Source organism: Bos javanicus, chromosome 16 (assembly GCF_032452875.1).
Source record: "Bos javanicus breed banteng chromosome 16, ARS-OSU_banteng_1.0, whole genome shotgun sequence".
NCBI lineage: Eukaryota > Metazoa > Chordata > Mammalia > Artiodactyla > Bovidae > Bos > Bos javanicus.
Genome location: NC_083883.1, coordinates 72,181,468 through 72,202,125, shown reverse-complemented (window position 1 = coordinate 72,202,125; position 20,658 = coordinate 72,181,468). Strand labels below are relative to the sequence as shown.

Sequence of the window (20,658 nt, the reverse complement as noted above, 5' to 3'; positions counted from 1 at the left end):
GTAATTCTGCCTTGCTTCTATCTTAAACTGTTTCTGTGTGCTCCTCCATATGTTATGCTGTGTCTCTAATAAAAACTTTTACCTGTTTTCATGGTTTTTGCCTCCTGAAAGCATTCTTGCTTTCAAACGGGAAAAAGAGCCAAGGCCATTTTGTTTCTAGCCTCCAGTCTCTGGCGGTCTACTGGTCAGGATTCCTATTTTCCATCCAGGCTACCCAGGTTCCAATCCTGGAGAAGGGAGCAAAGACCTCTCTTCTGAGCCGCTCACTGATCTCCCCAGGAGATCATTCCTAGCCTGGGACAGTGTGGTATCCAGCTTGCTTGCTCCAGGCCAATTTTAACTCCAGGATAAGCCAAGCACCGAAAACCGGGGCTCAGCACAATCAGATCCTACCCTTAGAGGGGTTTAAGAGAGGTTATTCACTTTACTTCTGATGCTAGCTACAACAAATCTGAGAGGAAATGCCCTGATCAAAAGACCTAAGTGTGATCATAAGAATGCTCCTGTGAAGACCTACTGTGGACGGATATGATTGCCTTTTACTGTATTTTACCTTTTATTCTCCCGCCAAAGAAGCAGAGTTCTCTTCCCTTCCAATGCCTGGAGATAAACAGTGCTTAACTTAGTCACAACACACAGGGAGACTAGGAAGAACTAAAGCAAGTTGTCTGTAAACAGCTTATTTAATTAAAATTCATTTGGCAGCAGTGAAATTTCTCCTATTTCTCACTTAAAATGTGCAGAACATTTTGCTAGGCCAATGGTTTATCAGCTCTGGTTCTGCATCAGAAACACTGGTGAAAATTTTCAAAAATGTCTATGCACAGTACTCTTGCCTGGAAAATCCCATGGAGAGAGAAGCCTGGTAGGCTGCAGTCCATGGGGTCACTAAGAGTTGAACTGGACTGAGCGACTTCACTTTCACTTTTCACTTGCATGCATTGGAGAAGGAAATGGCAACCCAATCCAGTGTTCTTGCCTGGAGAATCCCAGGGACGGGGGAGCCTGGTGGACTGACGTCTATGGGGTCGCACAGAGTCGGACACGACTGAAGCGACTTAGCAGCGGCAGCAGCAGGGTTCCTCCCCAAACCTAGCAAATCTCCAGGGTGGGATCTGCCAGGCAGCCATGAGGCTGCTTTGAGAAGAAAGGCAAGTAGATCCTCAAGCTAGTCTTTGCCATGTATCTTATTTGACTTAAAACTATTAATAGTAGACACCTGAATCTGGCCCTGAGAATAATTTTATGATACAATGTTTTTTAAAGGTTTTGAATGCACTGTCAAATCTTAAAAAATGAAATGAGATTTCATATAAAACCCAGAATTTGGGCTTTTTCTGAAAATTTAAAACATCTGAAATGTCACTGAAGAAGCTGAGAGAGTCGTGACTAAAGAAACATCGTAGTATTGCAGGTCTGTGTAGAAAGCCAGTTAGGGTTCATATCATTTCTGATAATAGCCACAAACATACCTAGTCGTATGACTTTCTCCAGCAATTCTGGCTACCTCTGGCATCACTACAAACAAAGCTAGTGGAGGTGATGGAATTCCAGTTGAGCTATTCCAAATCCTGAAAGATGCTGCTATGAAAGTGCTGCACTCAATATGCCAGCAAAGTTGGAAAACTCAGCAGTGGCCACAGGACTGGAAAAGGTCAGTTTTCATTCCAATCCCAAAGAAAGGCAATGCCAAAGAATGCTCAAACTAGCGCACAATTGCACTCATCTCACACGCTAGTAAAGTAATGCTCAAAATTCTCCAAGCCAGGCTTCAGCAATATGTGAACCGTGAACTTCCTGATGTTCCAGCTGGTTTTAGAAAAGGCAGAGGAACCAGAGATCAAATTGCCAACATCCGCTGGATCATGGAAAAAGCAAGAGAGTTCCAGGCTTGGTTTTCTTGGAAAACCAAGCCTTTTTCTTTTTCTTTCTTTCTTTCTTTCTCTTTTTCTTTTCCAGGAAAACCAAGCCTTTGACTGTGTGGATCACAATAAACTGTGGAAAATTCTGAAAGAGATGGGAATACAGACCATCTGATCTGCCTCTTGAGAAATTTGTATGCAGGTCAGGAAGCAACAGTTAGAACTGGACATGGAACAACAGACTGGTTCCAAATAGGAAAAGGAGTGCGTCAAGGCTGTATATTGTCACCCTGCTTATTTAACTTCTATGCAGAGTACATCATGAGAAACGCTGGGCTGGAAGAAACACAAGCTGGAATCAAGATTGCCAGGAGAAATATCAATAACCTCAGATATGCAGATGACACCACCCTTATGGCAGAAAGTGAAGAGGAACTCAAAAGTCTCTTGATGAAAGTGAAAGTGGAGAGTGAAAAACTTGGCTTAAAGCTCAACATTCAGAAAACGAAGATCATGGCATTCGGTCCCATCACTTCATGCGAAATAGATGGGGAAACAGTGGAAACAGTGTCAGACTTTATTTTTCTGGGCTCCAAAATCACTGTAGATGGTGACTGCAACCATGAAATTAAAAGACGCTTACTCCTTGGAAGGAAAGTTATGACCAACCTAGATAGCATATTCAAAAGCAGAGACATTCCTTTGCCAACAAAGGTCCATCTAGTCAAGGCTATGGTTTTTCCTGTGGTCATGTATGGATGTGAGAGTTGGACTGTGAAGAAGGCTGAGCGCCGAAGAATTGATGCTTTTGAACTGTGGTGTTGGAGAAGACTCTTGAGAGTCCCTTGGACTGCAAGGAGATCCAACCAGTCCATTCTGAAGGAGATCAGTCCTGGGTGTTCTTTGGAAGGAATGATGCTAAAGCTGAAACTCCAGTACTTTGGCCACCTCATGTGAAGAGTTGACTCACTGGAAAAGACTCTGATGCTGGGAGGGATTGGGGGCAAGAGGAGAAGGGGACGACAGAGGATGAGATGGCTGGATGGCATCACTGACTCGATGGGCATGAGTCTCAGTGAACTCCGGGAGTTGGTGATGGACAGGGAGGCCTGGCGTGCTGCAATTCACGGGGTCGCAAAGAGTCAAACACGACTGAGCGACTGATCTAATCTGATCTGATACTAATAGAAGTTAGATATTATTCAGTAATGCCCATTTTAAAAATACACAGATAAAGAATAGGTAAGCAACCTGCCTAAGAAAAACAGCTAATATGTGGTAGAGATGGAACTCAAATCCTAGCAATCTGATCCTAATTATTATGCTAAAATGCATTTCCAGCAAGCAACTAGAGGATAAAGGTTAAAACTAAAGAAGAGATTCCAATGGGATTTTCGAGTAGTACACTTCTGAAGGATGACAAATTTCAAGGAACTGAAGAGAAATAATATAAACTATGGTAAACTTGGGATTTATTAATCAAGTTTTTAAAACAGCATGCATTTATAGGTAGCTTGTATCAGTCAGAGTTCTTAGCTGCAAGCAACAGAAGCTAACTCTGATTATGCAGGAAGTGAGTTTTGACCGAGGGTTTATTAAAGTAATAAACAGTTTCAAGGCTGAACTCTTAAGAATGCTTATCTCCACCCTACCAAACTGATCAGATGACTAAAACTTTTGTTGCTGGGAAGCACCAAATGCTAGAATTAGCACTCCTGTCATCTAGGAATGTTGTAGCCCTCGCTGCTGCCTGGGCAGTGTACTCTTCCACTCTGCCTTCCTGTGTCTCTAAATCACAGAGCCTGGAGGAAGTTTGGCTGGCAAAGCCTAGTTCACATCCTGCGCTCTTGAAAGGGAAACTAGGAAAGTGAGCTTTTGCTTCCACGTCAATGAGACAGGCTTGTGATGTGGGCCACTCTTCAAGCATAGGATAATGTTCATAAGACACGAAGGGGCCACCAATATTACTAGTATCCACTACAAAGAACACTGCCAATACGAACTGTAATGAGAGTACACATTATTGTACACATTTGCTTTAGCTAAGGTGTAAGGATGATTCAAAATGAAACCGTAACATCCTAACATCTTAAACCATAACATCTTAAACTCTATTCCCTAAAAATGAACGAAGGAAGGGAGAAATACAAACTCAAGCATGCACCACACATAATACCAAGGCCATCCCACAACCCACAGCTTAATAAACTGATCATGGTAACATCTCAGTAAATTATATTTAAAAAGCAAGAATAAAAAACTGACATATATATGATAGTCAACAAAGCATCCCTCCCCCAAATTTCAGAAACTGTCTATAAATATACATGGTGAGAAGGTATGCAATATTGTGCAATATACACAAAGAATACTGATTTAGAATCATATACAAATTAATGTTATGAACACCAACTTTCAGGATATTCAATAACTTATTTTGTAAGTTACAAGATAACAGCTCTTCAGTTCAGTTCAGTCGCTCAGTCATGTCCGACTCTTTGCAACCCCATGAATCGCAGCACGCCAGGCCTCCCTGTCCATCACCAACTCCTGGAGTTCACTGAGACTCACATCCATCAAATCAGTGATGCCATCCAGCCATCTCATCCTCTGTCGTCCCCTTCTCCTCTTGCCCCCAATCCCTCCCAGCATCAGAATCTTTTCCAGTGAGTCAACTCTTCACATGAGGTGGCCAAAGTACTGGAGTTTCAGCTTTAGCATCGTTTCTTCCAAAGAAATCCCAGGGCTGATCTCCTTCAGAATGGACTGGTTGGATCTCCTTGCAGTCCAAGGGACTCTCAAGAGTCTTCTCCCAACACCACAGTTCAAAAGCATCAAATCTTCGGCGCTCAGCCTTCTTCACAGTCCAACTCTCACATCCATACATGACCACAGGAAAAACCATAGCCTTGACTAGATGGACCTTTGTTGGCAAAGGAATGTCTCTGCTTTTGGGAATATGCTATCTAGGTTGGTCATAACTTTCCTTCCAAGGAGTAAGCGTCTTTTAATTTCATGGTTGCAGTCACCATCTACAGTGATTTTGGAGCCCAGAAAAATAAAGTCTGACACTGTTTCCACCATCTATTTCGCATGAAGTGATGGGACCGGATGCCATGATCTTCGTTTTCTGAATGTTGAGCTTTAAGCCAAGTTTTTCACTCTCCACTTTCACTTTCATCAAGAGACTTTTGAGTTCCTCTTCACTTTCTGCCATAAGGGTGGTGTCATCTGCATATCTGAGGTTATTGATATTTCTCCCAGCAATCTTGATTCCAGCTTGTGTTTCTTCCAGCCCAGCGTTTCTCATGATGTACTCTGCATAGAAGTTAAATAAGCAGGGTGACAATATACAGCCTTGACGCACTCCTTTTCCTATTTGGAACCAGTCTGTTGTTCCATGTCCAGTTCTAACTGTTGCTTTCTGACCTGCATACAGTTTCTCAAGAGGCAGGTTAGGTGGTCTGGTATTCCCATCTCTTTCAGAATTTTCCACAGTTTATTATGATCCACACAGTCAAAGGCTTTGGCATAGTCAATAAAGCAGAAACAGATGTTTTTCTGGAACTCTCTTGCTTTTTCCATGATCCAGCGGATGTTGGCAATTTGATCTCTGGTTCCTCTGCCTTTTCTAAAACCAGCTTGAACATCAGGAAGTTCACAGTTCACGTATTGCTGAAGCCTGGCTTGGAGAATTTTGAGTATTACTTTACTGGCATGTGAGATGAGAGCAATAGCCACACATAAAAATGAATCTGTGGATTTCAATAAGAACCAAAGAAGGGTCTTGAATTTTTGGAGCAGTTCTCACAGCTGGCCAAGGGATCACTGGCTTTAAGAAACAGTCCATTACAATGCTTGTTTTTATGTGACTCAGTTAACAGTCTGACCTTCACCTCAATTCTATTATACATGATCTTAGAGGTCCATGGGCTTCCCAGATGGCTCAGTGGGAAAGAATCCACCTGTAATGCAGGAGATGGGTTGGATCCCTTGGTCGGGAAGATGTCCTGGAGTAGGAAATGGCAACTCACTCCACTATTCTTGCTTGCAAAATTCAGTGGACAGAGGAAGGTCACCAAGAGTCAGACACGACTGAGCACACATGTGCCAACGCCAAGAGGTCCACCTATCAACACTATCAAACTAAGTGTGGTCTGGTAGTACAGATTCTTAAAGAGAAAGAATTTGACTCAGTGTGGATCACATGTCAATTTCTGAATCAGTTATGGCACGGAATTAAGTCACTTGGTACAATCTTGGCTGCAGAGATCTCCCTCTTTGGAAGGGGATATGAGGATACTTGTAAGGCCTCACATTTATTTATCATGCCAACTACATCTGTGCCAATACGGACAGTGTAAAAGCAACCTGTGCTCTTCTTGTCTGATAATTCAGACGGAAAAATAAGGGAGACAAGATAGTTGTCCTGATTTACAGCATACTTCATTACTTTGCCAACAAAGGTTCGTCTAGTCAAGGCTATGGTTTTTCCAGTGGTCATGTATGGATGTAAGAGTTGGACTGTGAAGAAGGCTGAGCGCCGAAGAATTGATGCTTTTGAACTGTGGTGTTGGAGAAGACTCTTGAGAGTCCCTTGGACTGCAAGGAGATCCAACCAGTCCATTCTGAAGGAGATCAGCCCTGGGATTTCTTTGGAAGGAATGATGCTAAAGCTGAAACTCCAGTACTTTGGCCACCTCATGCAAAGAGTTGACTCATTGGAAAAAGACTCTGATGCTGGGAGGGGTTGGGGGCAGGAGGAGAAGGGGACGACAGAGGATGAGATGGCTGGATGGCATCACTGACTCAATGGACGTTGAGTCTGAGTGAACTCCGGGAGTTGGTGATAGACAGGGAGGCCTGGCGTGCTGCGATTCATGGGGTCGCAAAGAGTCAGACACGACTAAGTGACTGATCTGATCTGATCTGATCTATTTCATTATCAATTTCTTCATTGAACATACCGTCAAGTTTTCCATGCAGCATTAAGCTCACCAGCACCTCAGATAGCAACTCCAACCCCTGCATGTCCTCCTTTCTCATTGCCCAGGCACAGGAAAGGGAAACTGCTCTCTTCTCCATTGCTCTTTGATCTCATCCCTCCCAAGACCAACCTCACAGAAAGCAGGCATGCTGAGTGGTGTCTTCTGCAGTAGCTTCTCCTTTCCACCCAGGGTGGAGATCTTGCGTACATTTTCCTAAATCATCGGGACACTTCCCATCAGCTGACTTAAAAATCTTTAGACTGACAATTTTTAGTGAAAAAGTTACACTAACTGAATAAATTATGTGAGGTATGTCCTTTATAATGCCTGTACTATAGAAATGATGTGCTGTATTATGAAATGTCCAATATACGTAAGTTGTACTTGATTTAACAGTTAACTCTGTTTGCTTTGTCTTCATAACTCAGGCGGCATGGTTATCAGCTTAAAACTTTAAAAAGGGGAAGGCAAAAAGACCTCTACATAGGAGCGAAAGTGATCCTCAAAAATGTAAACCAATCCATGTCAGTCCTCCACTTAAAAACTTTCATTGTCTTCTCAATGTACTTTGCATAAAATCCAAACTTCTTGTCCTAACAAGGCCATATTTAATCTAGTCCTGTCTGATTCCTTAGGTGAGCTTCTTTTTCTTCTTTTTTTTCTATAGGTAAGAAGTAGATTTATTCAAAGAGAAACACACTTCATAGATACAGTGTGGGCCACTACAGAGGGCGAGTGCTGTGGTCTTGAAATGCGGCCATGGTTAGTTTTTCTGGGCCGGACAATTTCATAGGCTAATGAATGGGAGGATTAGTCTATCTATTTGCGGGGAGGGGAGGAGATTTCCAGGAATTGGGCCACTGCCCACTTTTTGGTCTTTAAAAAAAAAAAAAAAATTTATTTATTTTTAATTGAAAGATAATTGCTTTGCAATACTGGTTTGATTTCTGCCATACATTAACATGAATTAGCCATAGTCTATATCCCCTCCTTCTTGAACCTCCCTCCCTCAGGTGAGGTTCTTAAAGCTGTTTTGTTCACTAATACAGCTCCAAGTTTAAGTGCCTAATACAATGCAGGTGATTAGTAAATATTTATTAAATGAATTAATGACTATTATATGAATGATTATTGTCCTGTGTTACTAACTACATCCTAAACAGACAGACTTCAGTCGGCTTTAAAAGAGCATCCATTTATTCCTAGAGAGATCAGAAATAAATACCTTACTGCCATGCTTGCTCAAAATGCTTAGAACAAAGTGCAACAGTCATAACCATATAACAGGTTATCAGTTCAGTTCAGATCAGTCGCTCAGTTGTGTCCGACTCCTTGCGACACATGAATCGCAGCACACCAGGCCTGCCTGTCCATCACCAACTCCCGGAGTTCACTCAAACTCATGTCCATCGAGTCAGTGATGCTGTCCAGCCATCTCATCCTCTGTCGTCCCCTTCTCCTCCTGCCCTCAATCCCTCCCAGCATCAGGGTCTTTTCCAATGGCAATATTTCCCAAGTGGGTTTCTTGACACTCGTACTACAGATACTTCTTTATAATGGAATTCAAGTATCACATCTGTATATCTAACTGCCTACCCAACATCTCCATTTGTATGTCTAAGAGATAGCTCAAATTCAATAGTCCCACAAGGATCTGATTTTCATCCACTCGGTAAATGACAATATATACTTCCAATAACTCTGACCAAAAAAACCCAAGAAACCTCTGAGTTTCTCCTGACCTCTTATTCTCACGTCCTCAACTAATTCATTAGCCAATCTTGTTGGCCCTACCTTCAAAATACATACATAATCTCAGCACTTCACACAGCTTCACTGTAACCTGGCCCAAGCCACTATTCTCTTCTCCCTGGATTATTACAACCACCTCCTCTCTACAGCAGTAGCCCCACTGGTATCTGTGGAGCATCCATGCATTCAGACAACCCCAGACCAACTTCCACCTGTAAAATACTGGGTTGGTCAAAAAATTACTTTGCGTTCTTCCGTAAGATGTTATGGAATGTAATAACATCTTACATCACCCAAGGCACTGCTGGGAGGATTAAACATGATCTAGGACCAACACCTGGTTTACAGGTAAACACTCAGTAGCCATCTATACACTTCTTACAGGTCTAAAATATTCCTATTTCAACTTTTGGGAAGGAAAAATTATGTCACATTTTTTTCTGACCACAACTGCAAGTTTTTAGGAATTAAAGAATTCTAGATCTCTCTCTTCAGAGTGCTATCCCAATTCTGTTCTACACTACTGTACTGCTCTGCTGTCATGGGATGAGCCCACCCAGACCACAGTGGTAGAAAATTTCTTTAGAATTAGTAGAAATATTAGATATGTAGTCCTGCAACTCTTATTGGGGAATAGGGAAGGAATTAACAGAATGGGGAGGAAAAGGTTATGCAGTGTTTAAAAAACACATCTGATATTATGATTTTCTGTTTGAGAAGGAAAAAGCCCTATAGTTTTCCTTAAGAGAAAGCAAAGCTCAACATCATTTTCTTGGATGATGGACTTGCACTACTGTGACTCAACCAAAGGAATATCTCATTGAAGTGTTATGACATTTTCATGTTGATCAAAAGAAGTTAAACGTTTGTTTGTTTGTTTTTAGGTCTGAGAAACTCTTATCTGGACCAACTGCACTTTAAATGTCTACAGTGTAAAAAAAATTTTAAGTCCCAGAAAAGTTAACATAGTGTCCAAGTCAGAGGGCTGGGAAATGGCTCCAAATGGACTTTAAAATCCTTCTAACTTCTGCTGCTGCTGCTAAGTCGCTTCAGTCATGTCTGACTCTGTGCAACCCCAGACGGCAGCCCACCAGGCTCCCCCGTCCCTGGGATTCTCCAGGCAAGAACACTGGAGTGGGTTGCCATTTCCTTCTCCAATGCATGAAAGTGAAAAGTGAAAGTGAAGTCGTTCAGTCGTGTCTGACTCTTAGCGACCCCATGGACTGCAGCCTACAAGGCTCCTCTGTCCATGGGATTTTCCAGGCAAGAGTACTGGAGTGGGGTGCCATTGCCTTCTAACCTCTAGTCCAGTTCTTAATATATTACACACTGGCTACAGTTAATCAAAAATTAACTGTATACCAAGTGATGTTTCCCCCATTCAATAAAAATAACAAGTACACTGAAACAAGAGTCATTGAAATACTTTGAGTTCTCTACTAAGAAACACCTGCCCTTGCCTTCCAAATCCCTATCTAAAAGATAAGGCAAATCTCTTCTGCATTTAATAAGGACTTTTTTGCATACCATTATATCACTTAATATTTACAACAATCTTGCCAGCTCAGTAGTATTTTACTCATTTTGCAGAGAAAAAAAAAACAAGATTAGGTTTGGTTAAGTGACATGTCCATGATCATAAAACTAGCGAAATTAGAATTCAACTCAAGTCTCCCCAAAGCTTCTACTACTACACCAAGCCTGTCCCGTCCCTTCACTGCCCTAAGGAAATAGAACTCATCTGCAGAGAATGTGTGTGAAAGTCGCTCCATCATATCTGACTCTGCAACCCCAAGGACTATACACTCCAGGGAATTCTCCAGGCCAGAATAGTGGAACTGGTAGCCTTTCCCTTCACAGGATCTTCCCAACCCAGGGATCGAGTCCAAGTATCCCGCATTGTAGGTGGATTCTTTACCAGCTGAGCCACAAAGGGAGCCCAATTAAATAATAACTAAGACTTTATTTTACCGGTTTTTAAGATGACTCTCAGTTTCAGAGATGTTAATATGTGAAAAAATATGTATCTTAATGGATGAAATAGGATATATGTCGTCTCACTTACTGTGTTTTTAGGACTTAATTGTAGTTTCTAAGTAAAACTACTTCATCTCTATCGATAGGCTTCAAATATCCCCTTTAAAACTACCAAATATGGGAAATATAGTTAGAAAATCATCAATCACACACAAGCTCCCAAGTAAGTCCGGATTCTCTAATCTTTCCATTGATCTGACCCTGCCCTTAAAGTACACTGCTTTAATTACACTAAGCTTGAGCCACAAGCGAAGCCCAAGAATACTAGCGTGGGTAGCCTATCCCTTCTCCAGCGGATCTTCCGGACCCAGGAATCGAACCCTGCATTTCAGGCAGATTCTTTAACCGGCTGAGCTATGAGGGAAGCAGAGAATGAGTAGGGGCTATGCTTTTCGGATGTCTTGGCCCTATTTGTGACCTGCCTAGTAACCGGCAGGTAAGAATTACAGAAATCAAATGAATCGCTGTAAAGTCGGTGCAAGATGCAGCAGTCTTGGTGAAGACCTGGTCTCAACTGCACATACTGAAAAATAATTTCATAATTTCAATACAGCACTTTAAGAAACTGCGTGGAAAATCGCGGGGCTGTGCCCTCAAGTGGTCCAAACGAGCCTTTCGCGGGAGCTCTCTACTTTTCAGCTGTACAAGGCCAATATAGCAACGCTGCCGTTTTCTGCCAGCCTCCCAAAGCCCCGAAAAGCCCTGGGCTCACCAAAGGCAAGGGCACCCGACCCCGCCCATGCCCAGGAAGCACCGCGCATGCGCCTTCCCAGCTTCTCGCGCGGCTACCACCACCTGGTGGCGCCACTTCCCCCCACATCCGTTTCACCCGCGCAGCCCGCTCTTTCGAAATACCTTTGTCTAACTCCATAAGGGCAGAGTTAGCATCCAGCTCCTGTTCGCCATAGCCGGCATCTGCCAGAAAAGACTTAGTTGAGTTTGACGCCATGACCCATACAGTTACTCGATTAGCCTATTCATAGAGATTGCAAACTCGGCCCCACCACCGCCATCTTCTTCCACCACCTTCTCGCGGATTTTTCCTCCGCGCTCTGTCAAGCCGTGTTACGCATGCGCCCTGGGCTCCCAGCCGTTCGCCAGCGCCCCTGCGGCCCCCCGCGCAGGCGCTCAGGGAGCTCTGGAACGCTAGGTTCCCGCGGCTGGGCGAGAAGGAGGCGGGGCTTCGAAGGGGGAAGTGACTCGTACGCGCCCGGACGCCGCGGCGAGAGCCAATCAGAGGGCGTGACGTCAGTTTGGCGGGGAGTTTGGTGACCGGGGCTTACAGTGGCGGGAGTTGGAGGCATTAGCTAGTCGTGGTCTAAGGGGCGCAGGATACAGTTTCCGCTGAATCTGGAGGCATTTCCACGGCTTTTTCCTCAGTTGAGCGTTTTCCTCCGTCCCAGATGCTCTTCAATTCGGTGCTCCGCCAGCCCCAGTTTGGCGTCCCGAGAAATGGTGAGTAACGGCCCTAACCGCTGTCTCTTGCCGGCGGGATTCACCTCCCCCAGAACAACTCTTCGGACCAATGCCGATTTCAGTTCAGTTTCCCAGCCGCCGAGTTCTCCCCCAGCCAGAATGAGTTCGTACTAGCTAGGAATACTGAAGAAAGCCGCACTTGCGTGCCCTCGAGATACTTTTCGTCGTAATCGAGGCTTTTTTTAGTCGTGTAGGCTGAGGGAGGGAGGGACGTTGAGTTAACTGACCTCCATTACGGTTTATGTCTGTTTTGCACGTTAACTGGAAAACGCGTGCATTTTCGTGTGTGTGGCTTTCTGAACGAACAGCTGTGTGAGATCGTCAAGGCTCGTACTCATTGATTAATTCATTCATTTGTAGTGGAAACAGTGAGCCCTACCGTTTGCTATATACACCAGAGAATAGGATCGGCTCTTAAAAAGAACTCAGTCAGGCAGAGAGAACAGAACATCTGCTTCTAGCATGGTCAGAATTTTTTCTTCCTGATTAATTCAAGGGTATGAAAATTCGTAGTGATACAGTGAAAAATGCCCGTAAGCACATTTCCCACAAATGACCACTATTAATAGATTGAAGTATTTTATTCCAAAATGTTTTTCAATGCCAGAAGTAGGAAGTATTGTTATTTGTGGAAGTGGGATTAAAATGTTTTATCTCTTTACTTTTACGATGGAACTTGGAAATACTTCATGTTAGTATATAGGCTTCCAATTTATTCTTTCCAGTTCTTGAAGTTCCTTAGGTTAAAACATTGGCAATAAGAATTTTGAGCTTTAGGTTTTAGTGTCATCAACCTGAAACTTTCTGGTAAGTTTTTGATAAGGGAGTTACCACCCAAACTAAGCTTGGCTGCAAATGAAATCTCATTCATTTAAAGATGAACAAGTTCTTTTTCCCCTTGAAACCGTGTGGAAAACAAAAAGAAAATGTGAGAAGTGAGCTTTTTATATTTAAGGCATAGGTCTTGAAAAAAGATATTGAGCAGACTGGGGAGTAGCTCCTCAACTTCCTTCCTCCAATCTAAAATTCTACCATCCTTATCTCTTAGACAGTCTTTTAAATTATATTCTAAAAGCCTCTCCTTTCTGTCTCTGCTGCGACCTTGCTTTACTATCTTCTGTATCCTTGGTGTCATGAATGTCAGTATAGCATGGAAGTTAAGAGCTCTGTCTTCCTGATTAATTTCACCTCCACTCCTTACTTGTCTGTGTGACCTGGATCAAGCTATGTAGTCTTTCTTTTGAAACAGATTCTTCTCTTAACTCTACATTCTGTCAACTTTCTTTTTATCTCTGATTCATAAATATTTTTCCGGGAAGGGTAAATTTTCCCCTCTACCCTGATTGAGTATGTATGGCTGGACTAATTTATTAGACATGAGAGATTAGCAGGAGAAAAACAAATTTTAATTCATGTGCATGGAGATCTCATAGAAATGGTACCTAAGAAGTGGCCAAAGCAGGCAGCTTTTATACTTTTCAGACCAAAAAAAAGGCAATAAATTTGTGAGGAATTGACAGGACAAAGAAACTTAAGTTTGGGCTACGTAATTAGTAAGGAATCTAAGCAGAGTTTGGGCTTGAGGTAGTAAATTAAAAGAAGTTACAAGGTTTGTTTACACAGGCTTCTTGGCTCTGAATTTCCTCTCTGTTGGATAAGGGTGACCTTCTACCTCCAGTTGCAAGGAGTGCACCTTTCATAGAGATTTATTTCCTGCTTTTCAGGGAGACAGGAAGGTCAGGGTTTCCTTCTTGCATCAGCTGCTTCTCAAGCAACTTCAATTCAAAATAATCAATATGCTGTTATGGTATGTTTTGAGACAGCCCACACCAAGCCCCCAAATACTCATTCATTGTTTTGTGTTTAGGCACTGAAATTCATTCATTGTTATATATCATGCACCAAACTTTGTAGGACCATCTTTCTTCTTTCGTGATCTATACTAGGCCCCTTTTCTGTTCCTACCGACTCCCATGGGTTATCATAGCTATAACCAGGATTTCTTCCACTACTACCTGCAACCTTCTACCTGTGAGAGGTGTATAAGCATCTTCATCCAGGTGGTCAGTCCCAGAAACATCTCAAACTCATGTACCAAAACCAAACTCACTTTTTCCCCTAACCTGCTATATTACCTACTTTAGGAAATGGTCTCATTGTTTTAAACTGGTCTTCACAGTCAGAAACCTGAAAGTCAATCAGAATTCCTCCATTTTCCTCAAGATACCCTTTCAGAGAAGTTCCCTTAAAATCTCCTGAATCCTTCCTTCTCTGTGTCTTCACTGATTTTGCCTCTTCACATATTTTGGATCTATATTATGCTTACCATTCTGTTTCCCTCAGTTGGGCCTTTATACCTTCTTGTCTGGACTATAACAAGTCTCTTGAATGGCCTCTTAGTTTCCCTCTTTCCAGTTTACTTCCCATATTGCTGCCAGTGATCTTTCTAAAATGAAAGCTGATTACTCTTCTGTGTATTTTTAAATTGATCTTGAGGTTTTCTTCAGAAGTTTAAACAGATGCAAAGGATCTATCATTTCTGACCATATTGTGTTTACCTTCTTAAATGAAAATGCTGCATCAGTCTTTAAATTGTGTCTAATACACTATAAATATTATAGTAATGATTTAATAGTCACATCAACCATTTTTTAAAGTATGAACTGCTAGATATTCTACATAGTTTTTTTTCCCTTGAATATATTCCCACTTTATTTTTCCCACAGATTTATCCTAATGTAATTTGACTTTAAGCTTGAAAAGTCATTTTTGTGATCACCCTATCTTACTCTGTAAAAAACTGTATGTTAATATCATTTTAGAACAGAGGCTTTTAAGGCCTGCCTTTCTGTCTGTAGATGGATATTTGTGAACTCTACAACATAACATATTCTACAACATATTCATATTATTCTCTTAGTGGTCTTCAATGGCTTGTTTACAATGATATCTGGCCTTAAGGCAATGCCCCCAGGAGTAAGGACTAAATCTGAGTTGAATTTCTTTGCCTCCTTTGTATTCCTTCAGGTTATTTCTGTGAACCTGCAGAACTAGATTTGTGTGAGATTATATCAGGCTAAAATGTCTTCTCCAAATGACATTTTTTATATCACCAAAAGTAAGAATTGAGAGTACTCTAAAATGTGCATGAATTTCTTAATTATTTAGACTGTTCTGTAGATTGTAGCTTCATTGTTTCCTCCAATGCTTACTATATTTGGTTCTCAATAACTGTATACTAAATGAATGTTTTATATATTTGAAATATGTTAACCTACACAGCAAAATGGTAAAACAAAACCTTGTAGATGGTTTACTATTTTCGGACCATAGTACACATCGGGTCTCTGACCCAAGCAGAGTAAGCTTTCCCTCCACTCTGAATTTCTTCCTCTTTCATATATTCATTGAGCACTTACTCCCCTTTCAAAACTTGTGTTTGATTTCACCTTCTTTAAAGACTTCCAGACCCTACCTACTACTACTATTCAGGGCTTAAAATTGCTGTGATAAACTTTAAGATACTATGACTTGTTACCGTTAACGTTTTAGAGTCCTAGAATTTCAGTGCTGGAAAGGAAAGAGAGAGTATAAGAACTAATATTTACTTGTGAATATGTTAGTGGCATGAACCTAACAGAAGCAGAAGATATTAAGAGGTGGCAAGAATACACAGAACTATACCAAAAAGATCTTCATGACTCAGATAATCACAATGGTATGATCACTCACCTAGAGCCAGACATTGTGGAATGCAAAGTCAAGTGGGCCTTAGGAAGCATCGCTACAAACAAAGCTAGTGGAGGTGATGGAATTCCAGTTGAGCTCTTTCAAATCCTAAAAGATGATGCTGTGAAAGTGCTGCACTCAATATGCCAGTAAAGTTGGAAAACTCAGCAGTGGCCACAGGACTGGAAAAGGTTAGTTTTCATTCCAGTCTCAAAGAAAGGCAACGCCAAAGAATGCTCAACTACTGCACAATTACACTCATCTCACACGCTAGCAAAGTAATGCTCAGAATTCTCCAAGCCAGGCTTCAACAGTACGTGAACTTCCAGATGCTCAAGCTAAATTTCGAAAAGGCATAGGAACCAGAGATCAAACTGCCAACATCCATTGGATCATCGAAAAAGCAAAAGAGTTACAGAAAAACATCTACTTCTGCTTTATTGACTATGCCAAAGGCTTTGACTGTGTGGATCACAACAGACTGGAAAGTTCTTAAAGAGATGGGAATACCAGACCATCTGACCTGCCTCCTGAGAAATCTGTATGCAGGTCAAGAAGCAACAGAACTGGACATGGATCAACAGGCTGGTTCCAAATTGGGAAAGGAGTACGTCAAGACTGCATATTGTCACCCTGCTTATTTAACTTATATGCAGAGTATATCATGAGAAATGTTGGACTGGATGAAGCACAAGCTGGAATCAAGATTGCCGAGAGAAATATGAATAAGCTCAGATACACAGGTGACACACTACCCTTATGACAGAAAGCGAAGAAGAACTACAGAGCCTCTTGATGAAAGTGAAAAGAGGAGAGTGAAAAACCTGGCTTAAAACTCAATATTGAAAAAACTAAGATCATGGCATCTGGTCCCATCACTTCATGGCAAATTGATGGGGAAACAGTGACAGACTTTATTTTTGGGGGCTCCAAAATCACTGCAGGTGGTGACTGCGGCCATGAAATTAAAAGATGCTTGCTCCTTGGAAGAAAAGTTATGATCAACCTAGACAGCATATTGAAAAGCAGAGACATTACTTTGCCAACAAAGATCCATTCAGTCAAGGCTATGGTTTTTCCAGTGTTCATGTATGGATGTGAGAGTTGGACTGTGAAGAAAGCTGAGCACCAAAGAATTGATGCTTTTGAAGTGTGGTGTTGGAGAAGACTCTTGAGAGTCCCTTAGACTGCAAGGAGATCCAACCAGTGCATCCTAAAGGAGATCAGTCCTGAATATTCACTGGAAGGACTGATGCTGAAGCTGAAACTCCATTACTTTGGCCACCTGATGTGAAGAGCTGACTCATTGGAAAAGACCCTGATGGTGGGAAAGATTGAAGGCAGGAAGAGAATGGGCCTGACAGAGGGTGAGATGGTTGGAAGGTATCACCAACTCAATGGACATGAGTTTGAGTAAACTCCGGGAGATGATGATGGATGGGCAGGGAGGCTTGGTGTGCTGCAGTGCATGGGGTCTCAAAGAGTCAGACACAACTGAGCGACTGAACTGAACTGATGTTAGTGGCTACAGTAGGTGCATTGACGTTGTGGGTTGGCCAAAAAGTTCATTCTGATTTTTCCACACCACCTTACCAGAAACCTGAACGAACATTTTGGCCAACCTCATACGTTATTTCCTTTGACTCCGACCATTGGATTATGTGTGATGTTGCTAGTAACTTAAGTTTGCAGTAATGATTTAGAACTCTAAAAACATAGAATTTTACTTGATAAGAATGACTGGGTAATCTTTGTGGTTATTTTTCGTGATTGTCACCAAAGGATGGTGGAAGGAGTAACATACAAAGGCCGCTGGTGTCTTGCCATCTTAAATACGTTAGCAAGAGTCTTCATTCAAGATGGTAAGCCCAAAGCTCTATCTCACCAGAAGTTGAGAAGTGCTCTTTCATTTTTTCCTTAGGACCACTTAGGAGAATACCTGAAACTGTATTCCAGAGGGCCATGGATAGTGAATAGATCTATAGTAAAGTATATGAAACTTTTAAAAGTTAATTTTTGCCTCTGCATTTGTTGGAAGTACTGAAATGTGATGATATATTAGAACCTATAAGGAATTTTGTCTTCCTTTAGGATGGTCTTCACAGTACCCGCTACAGTCCCTGCTCACTGGCTATCAGTGCAACTATAATGACGAGCATACTTCTTATGGAGAAACAGGAACCCCAGTTCCTCCTTTTGGATGCACCTTCTCTTCTGGTAAGAGAGTTACTGAATAAGCGAGGCTTGGTCAGAAATGATCTGCTTCACTCTTTAGAGGGAAAATATCCTATGCTGTCTCTCTTTTAACAAAAAGTAAATTAGATGGTAGAGTTTTTCTAATATCTCCTCTCTTCTCATTTATAAAATATACTTTTCTTAATCTCTGTGCATAATTATATATTTCTGCTAAAGCATAAGATTCTTAGAGCATCATTTTTAGTTTGTTTGTTTTTATCTGATATCAGGAAAGGGTTACAAAGGTTCAGCCATCATGTTGATCTCATTGAATCTATCTCTTCTGCAGTGCATTGGGAACATATTCACAGAAGTAGAAGTGCTTGTCCCTGCTGCTAAAAGTTTAAGAGAGGAAAAGTAAAAAGTTGAGGAAAAAGGATATTAATTTAATAGGGTTAGCCTGCTGGAGGCCTATGTCATGTGCGCCCCCTCTTTTTTTTTTTTTTTTTTGCCATTGGCCAGTACCACTCTTGTTTTGTTCAGGTATCATTCTTGATTCAGCTCCCTTTTAAATAAGAGATTATCTGAAGATTAGTATTTTTTAGTCACTTACTAAATTAGATATTATGGCAAATTTTAAGCCATCTTTAACTCAGAAAAACCTCTACTATACCAGATGCTATATGGGCAGAATTGTCTTGCCTCTTTCCAAATAGGTTCTTTGTGTTTACCTTGTATTTTTCAATTAGTCGATATTATGTTTATATATATATATAGCTTTAAACTTGGCTTTAACATTTATTCTTACTCTTTATTTTATTCTTTATTTCTTACATAGCTCCCAGTATGGAGCATATACTAGCAGTTGCCAATGAAGAAGGCTTTGTTAGGTTATATAACACAGAATCACAAACCAGTAGAAAGAAGTGCATCAAAGGTAAGTCAAGATTTAAAATATTTGTTTTAATATTTTTAATTCATAAAGCCTCAAGGAAACTAGGCTTCTGGCATAGCTCAGTTGGTAAAGAATTTGCCTGAAATGCAGGAGACCTGGGTTCAATTCCTGGTTGGGAAGATCCCCTGGAGAAGGAAATGGGAACCCACTCCAGTATTCTTGCCTGGAGAATCCCATGGACAGAGGAGCCTGGCAGGCTACAGTCCAAGGGGTCGCAAGAGTCAAACACGACTTAGCGACTAACCCACCACCACAAGGAAATTACTATTTGAATAAATTCTCAGTGATACTCACTTCTGATTAAGTTTGTTTAGGGATCAGACCTGAAAGTAAATGGTGGGCTGCCTTTCTGTCAATAACTACAGCAAAATCTTTACTGGGAGTTAGGAAAAGTACATTTTAGGATTAAAAACAATTTTTCTTTTAAAAAGTTAAGTTTTTTTATATTTAATGTGGGGAAACATTGCTTCAAAATACTTATATTGAACAAGTGTCTTTTATGCATAAGGCAAAGTTCTGATGACCTTAAAGAGATGACACCACCCTTATGGCAGAAAGTGAAGAGGAACTAAAAAGTCTCTTGATGAAAGTGAAAGAGGAGAGTGGAAAAGTTGGCTTAAAGCTCAGTATTCGGAAAACTAAGATCATGGAATCCAGTCCCATCACTTCATGGGAAATAGATGGGGAAACAGTGGAAACAGTGTCAGGCTTTATTTTTGGGGGCTCCAAAATCACTGCAGATGGTGACTGCAGCCATGAAATTAAAAGACGCTTACTCTTTGGAAGGAAAGTTATGACCAACCTAGATAGCGTATTGAAAAGCAGAGACATTAGTTTGCCAACAAAGGTCCATCTAGTCAAGGCTATGGTTTTTCCAGTGGTCATGTATGGATGTGAGAGTTGGACTGTGAAGAAGGCTGAGCGCCGAAGAATTGATGCTTTTAACTGTGGTGTTGGAGAAGACTCTTGAGAGTCCCTTGGACTGCAAGGAGATCCAACCAGTCCATTCTGAAGGAGATCAGTCCTGGGTGTTCTTTGGAAGGAATGATGCTAAAGCTGAAACTCCAGTACTTTGACCACCTCATGCGAAGAGATGACTCATTGGAAAAGACTGATGCTGGGAGGGATTGGGGGCAGGAGGAGAAGGGGATGACAGAGGATGAGATGGTTGGATGGGATCACTGACTCGATGGACGTGAATTTGAGTGAACTCCGGGAGTTGGTGATGGACAGGGAGGCCTGGCATGCTGGAATTCATGGGGTCGCAAAGAGTCGGACACGACTGAGCAACTGAACTGAACTGAACTTGGGAAAGACTAGAGATCTCTTCAAGAAAATTGGAGATATCAAGAGAACATCTCATGCAAGGATGGACATGATAAAGGACAGACATGGTGAGGACCAAATGGAAGCAGAAGAAATTAAGAAGTGGCAGGAATGCACAGAACTATACAAAATCACTGCATATGGTGATTGCAGCCATGAAATTAAAAGACACTTACTCCTTGGAAGGAAAGTTATGACCAATCTAGACAGCATTTTAAAAGGCAGAGACATTACTTTGCCAATAAAGGTCCGTCTAGTTAAGGCTATGGTTTTTCCAGTGGTCATGTATGGATGTGAGAGTTGGACTGTGAAGAAAGCTGAGCACCGAAGAATTGATGCTTTTGAACTGTGGTGCTGG

The 20,658-nt window shown here is 41.6% G+C and overlaps 2 protein-coding genes across 2 annotated transcripts in view; one reads left to right on the top strand and one right to left on the bottom strand.

The window, feature by feature from the left end:
* The window catches only part of INTS7 (integrator complex subunit 7), an 83,519-nt gene extending 71,767 nt beyond the window's left edge, over positions 1-11,752 (bottom strand). The window contains exon 1 of the mRNA XM_061383573.1: positions 11,495-11,752. Within this exon, the coding sequence (XP_061239557.1) occupies positions 11,495-11,588 (94 nt within the window). The 5' untranslated portion in view covers positions 11,589-11,752. The remainder of the gene's footprint in view (positions 1-11,494) is intronic.
* A 126-nt stretch (positions 11,753-11,878) lies between these two features.
* The window catches only part of DTL (denticleless E3 ubiquitin protein ligase homolog), a 50,850-nt gene continuing 42,070 nt past the window's right edge, over positions 11,879-20,658 (top strand). The window contains exons 1-3 of the mRNA XM_061383574.1: positions 11,879-12,094; positions 17,936-18,061; positions 18,858-18,956. Of these exons, the coding sequence (XP_061239558.1) occupies positions 12,043-12,094; positions 17,936-18,061; positions 18,858-18,956 (277 nt within the window). The 5' untranslated portion in view covers positions 11,879-12,042. The remainder of the gene's footprint in view (positions 12,095-17,935; positions 18,062-18,857; positions 18,957-20,658) is intronic.